At 64.1% G+C, this 3338-nt stretch overlaps 1 protein-coding gene across 1 annotated transcript in view; it reads right to left on the minus strand.

Annotated features, from left to right (window-relative positions):
• Nucleotides 1–6: 6 nt before the first annotated feature.
• LOC109924447 (Snf2-related CREBBP activator protein) overlaps nucleotides 7–3338 on the minus strand; it is a gene marked incomplete at its 3' end in the record, with an annotated part of 37323 nt that continues 33991 nt past the window's right edge. The window contains exons 31-33 of the mRNA XM_048620925.1: nucleotides 2550–2735; nucleotides 2267–2350; nucleotides 7–1590 (exon numbers count right to left, since the gene is read on the minus strand). Of these exons, the coding sequence (XP_048476882.1) occupies nucleotides 7–1590; nucleotides 2267–2350; nucleotides 2550–2735 (1854 nt within the window). The remainder of the gene's footprint in view (nucleotides 1591–2266; nucleotides 2351–2549; nucleotides 2736–3338) is intronic.

Raw genomic sequence — 3338 nt, forward strand, 5'->3', positions numbered from 1 at the left:
GGGAGAGGGAGGAGTCGGGCGCTCTCGGGCCTCCTGCCGTGCTGCCCGCCGCGGTCGCTTGGCCGGCTCGCGCCGCTCCACGATGACGTTGACGCGGCCGGGGACCTTGCGCAGGACGGTGGCGGCCAACTGCACCTGGCTGGGGGCCCCGGGTCCACGCACCAGGTCCTGGTCGGCCGTTCTCCTCGGCCTCCTGCCTCTGCCCCGGGTAGCGGGGCCCTGCGCCGTTGCCGGCTGCCTGGGCTCCTGTTTGTTCCCGGGGCTGGACACCCTGCTCGCTCCCCCAGGCACGGGGACTGCCTGACCAGCTGGACTCCCAGCTCCAGTTAGCGGGCTTGGACTACAGCTCCCCCCGACCATCTCACCCCCATCCGTGGGGAGCTGCACCTCCTCCGCCTGTGGCCCCTCAGCTCCCGTCTCTGCAGGGAACACGCTCCTGGGGACAGGAGTCACCTCTGACCTCTCAACTTCCATCTCTGGGGCAGAGGTCGAGAGTCGCTCCTCTACCTCCGACCTTTGACCTCCTGGCTCCACAGCAGGGAATGTCCTTGGGCTGTGCTCCTCCACCTCTGACCTTTGACCTCCCATCTCCACGGTACCAACTGTCCTCAGGAGATGCTCCTCCACCTCCGACCTTTCACCTCCCATCTCCACGGTACCAACTGTCCTCGGGAGATGCTCCTCCACCTCCGACCTTTCACCTCCCGTCACCACAGCGACCAATGTCCTTGGGTGGGGCTCCTCCACCTCCGACCTTTCCTCTCCCGTCTCCATGGTAACGGATGTCCCCAGGTGGCCCTCCTCCACCTCTGACCTTTCACCTCTCGTCTCCGGGGTGACCAATGTCCTCAAGAGGTGGCCCTCCACCTCCGACCTTTCACCTCCTGCCTCCGCTGGGCCAACCGTCCTCGAGAGGTGGCCCTCCGTCTCCGCGGCGACCAGCGTTCCCAGGCGGTCGCCCTCCACCTCCGAACTTTCACACCCCACCTCCGGGGTTACCGGAACCCTCGGTGGGCTCTCCTCCGCGTCCGGCCCCTCCTCACCCCCCGTCTCCAGGGCGGCCGGCGCCATCGACAGATGCCCCTGTGCCTCCAGGGGGTGGGGCACAGGCAATGGCGGCGGCTCCCCCTCTGCCCTTTGACCCGTCGGTTCCTGGGGCCCGAGGCCGGCAGGGAGCAGGCCCCCATCGGGGGGCGGTGGGCTCGGGGCAGAGGTCGGAGCCCCCTCGCGAGGGAGGTCTGGGCTGGGAGGTGGCGGAGGTGGCTCATCCTCAAACAATTCTTCGGGCAGTTCCGCGCTGATGTGGATCTGGAGGTCACGGGCAGGGACGGGGGCCTCGTAGCTCAGGGGCCCACAGACCACAGGCTTGGGAGGCGAGGGCTCCCGGGGCAGCTGCGCCTTGCGAGCCCCCCGCAGCCTCTCGCTGGTCCGCGTGCCCACCCTCTCGCTCTGGGCCTTGGCAGGATGACGGGCCTTCTTCTGCCTCTTCAGGCGCAGTTCCTCATTCAGCTGGCTCTCGTCGTCCTCCGTCCACTTCCACACCTCGTCCTTGGCCTGGTCCAGGTCCTTTCGGGCTGCCTCCACTTGTTCCTGTCACCGGGGAGGCGGGAGGGAGCAGGAAGAGGAAGCGGGGTGGGGGAGGGAAGACGGAAGGACAGAAGGGGATAAAAAGGAGAGAGAGAGAGTGAGAGTGGGAGGTCAAGCACAGTATTCCCCAACGGTCACCACACTTTCTACTCACAAACACTACACCAGGACAATTGCCTGCCATTTCCACAAGATGCCCCCACACCCCCCCCCCAAAACAACAAAGGTTGATTGTCCCCGAGTTACCCCCCCCCCCCCCCCCCCACCCCCCCCTCCCTCCCCAATACAGAGACGCCATCCACCCCAGGGCCTAGTTACCGCTGCAGCCCCCCCACCACCCCACCTACCCATCAGGGATACCATCCATCCCAGGACCTAGTTACTGCTGCCCACCCCGCCCCCTTCAGGGATACCATCCACCCCAGGGCCTAGTTGCCACTGACTGCCACCCCGCCCCGCCACCACCATCCCCTCTCAGGTAAGCCATCCATCCTCAGGCCTAGCCATCCCCAGGATCTTTGGATCAGGGCCAGGCCAAGAGTGGGCCCTCAGTGGGGCAGTGGTGACTGGCTCCCACCCTCAGAGTGGCCCACGCTGAGGTACGCCCATGAGCATTGGACACGGTGTTAATGAGATGGCAGGGGGAGCAGGCAGTGTCTCCTTCGACAAGATGCTATACCTCAGCCTGTTTCAGCTCCTCCTTGCTCACAGCTTCAAGGGACGCCTCCAGGTAGTTCATAGCATACCGCTCGATTGGTGTTAACTGGGGGGAGGGGGGAAACAAAAGGAAGCACGTTAGTGACGAGCACAGAGTGAGAGAGAGAGGGGCACACAGTGTGTGTACACGTCCCTGTACTGGTGAGGGACGGTGTTAGTGCGGACAGATTTGGACTGGGAGCGTAGAGGAGAGGGGGGGTTCAGTGCAGCACAAAGCCCAGCACCTCCAGACTCCGTGTCATTACCTGCTCGACCAGCGCAGCAATCTCCTGCTCAGCTTTGGACAACTCTTCCTCCTCATCTCGTGTCGAGCTGTCCTCTCCATCCAGGGGAATGTTCTCATTGAACTCAGCCAGCTCCGCAACCTGCTCTGCCTTGGCCTGCGAGGCTGCTCGGATATCCTCCTCATCCTCCGCCCTGCACAGCGCCTGGGAACAGAATCAATCCATCGGTACACAGCGAGGTGACAGTGGGCGGGAGACAGACAGAGGGCGTGTGCATGCACACAAGGGAGGGAGGGGGAAGAGGGAGACAGATGGTGCGCATGCGCACAAGGGAGAGAGGCGCAGACAGCGGGGGGGGGGGGGGGGGGGGGGTAGAGAACAATAGCAGATCAGAGAGAGGGAGAATGAATGTGAAAGCGAAGACGAAAAAAAAGTTTACAAGCCTCACCCTGGATGACCCAGCATCCCTGCCTGTGGTCAGCTCACTGGCTGATACCAGGACCATGATAGAACGGAGGGGGAGAGGCGCAGACAGCGCATGGGGGGTGGTGGGGGGAGTACTGGCCGCTACCGGAGGAGCGTGTCTTACCGCTGAGATGTCGGAGTTGTGGGAACGGACTCTCCCCTCCCGACAGCAATGCAGTAAAATATTAATCTGCGACCGCCCAGTGAGGATCACCAGTGACTGGGTGGAAACGTGACGCACACTGGTACCCAGGGTGGGCAGTCGGTCGGAGGTCACAGCACGCTGTCCTGGGGAGAGCGCAGGAGCGGACCACTCTGTAAACGCTGTGGGGGGGGGGGGGGGGG

Source organism: Rhincodon typus, chromosome 49, assembly GCF_021869965.1.
Source record: "Rhincodon typus isolate 14 chromosome 49, sRhiTyp1.1, whole genome shotgun sequence".
NCBI lineage: Eukaryota > Metazoa > Chordata > Chondrichthyes > Orectolobiformes > Rhincodontidae > Rhincodon > Rhincodon typus.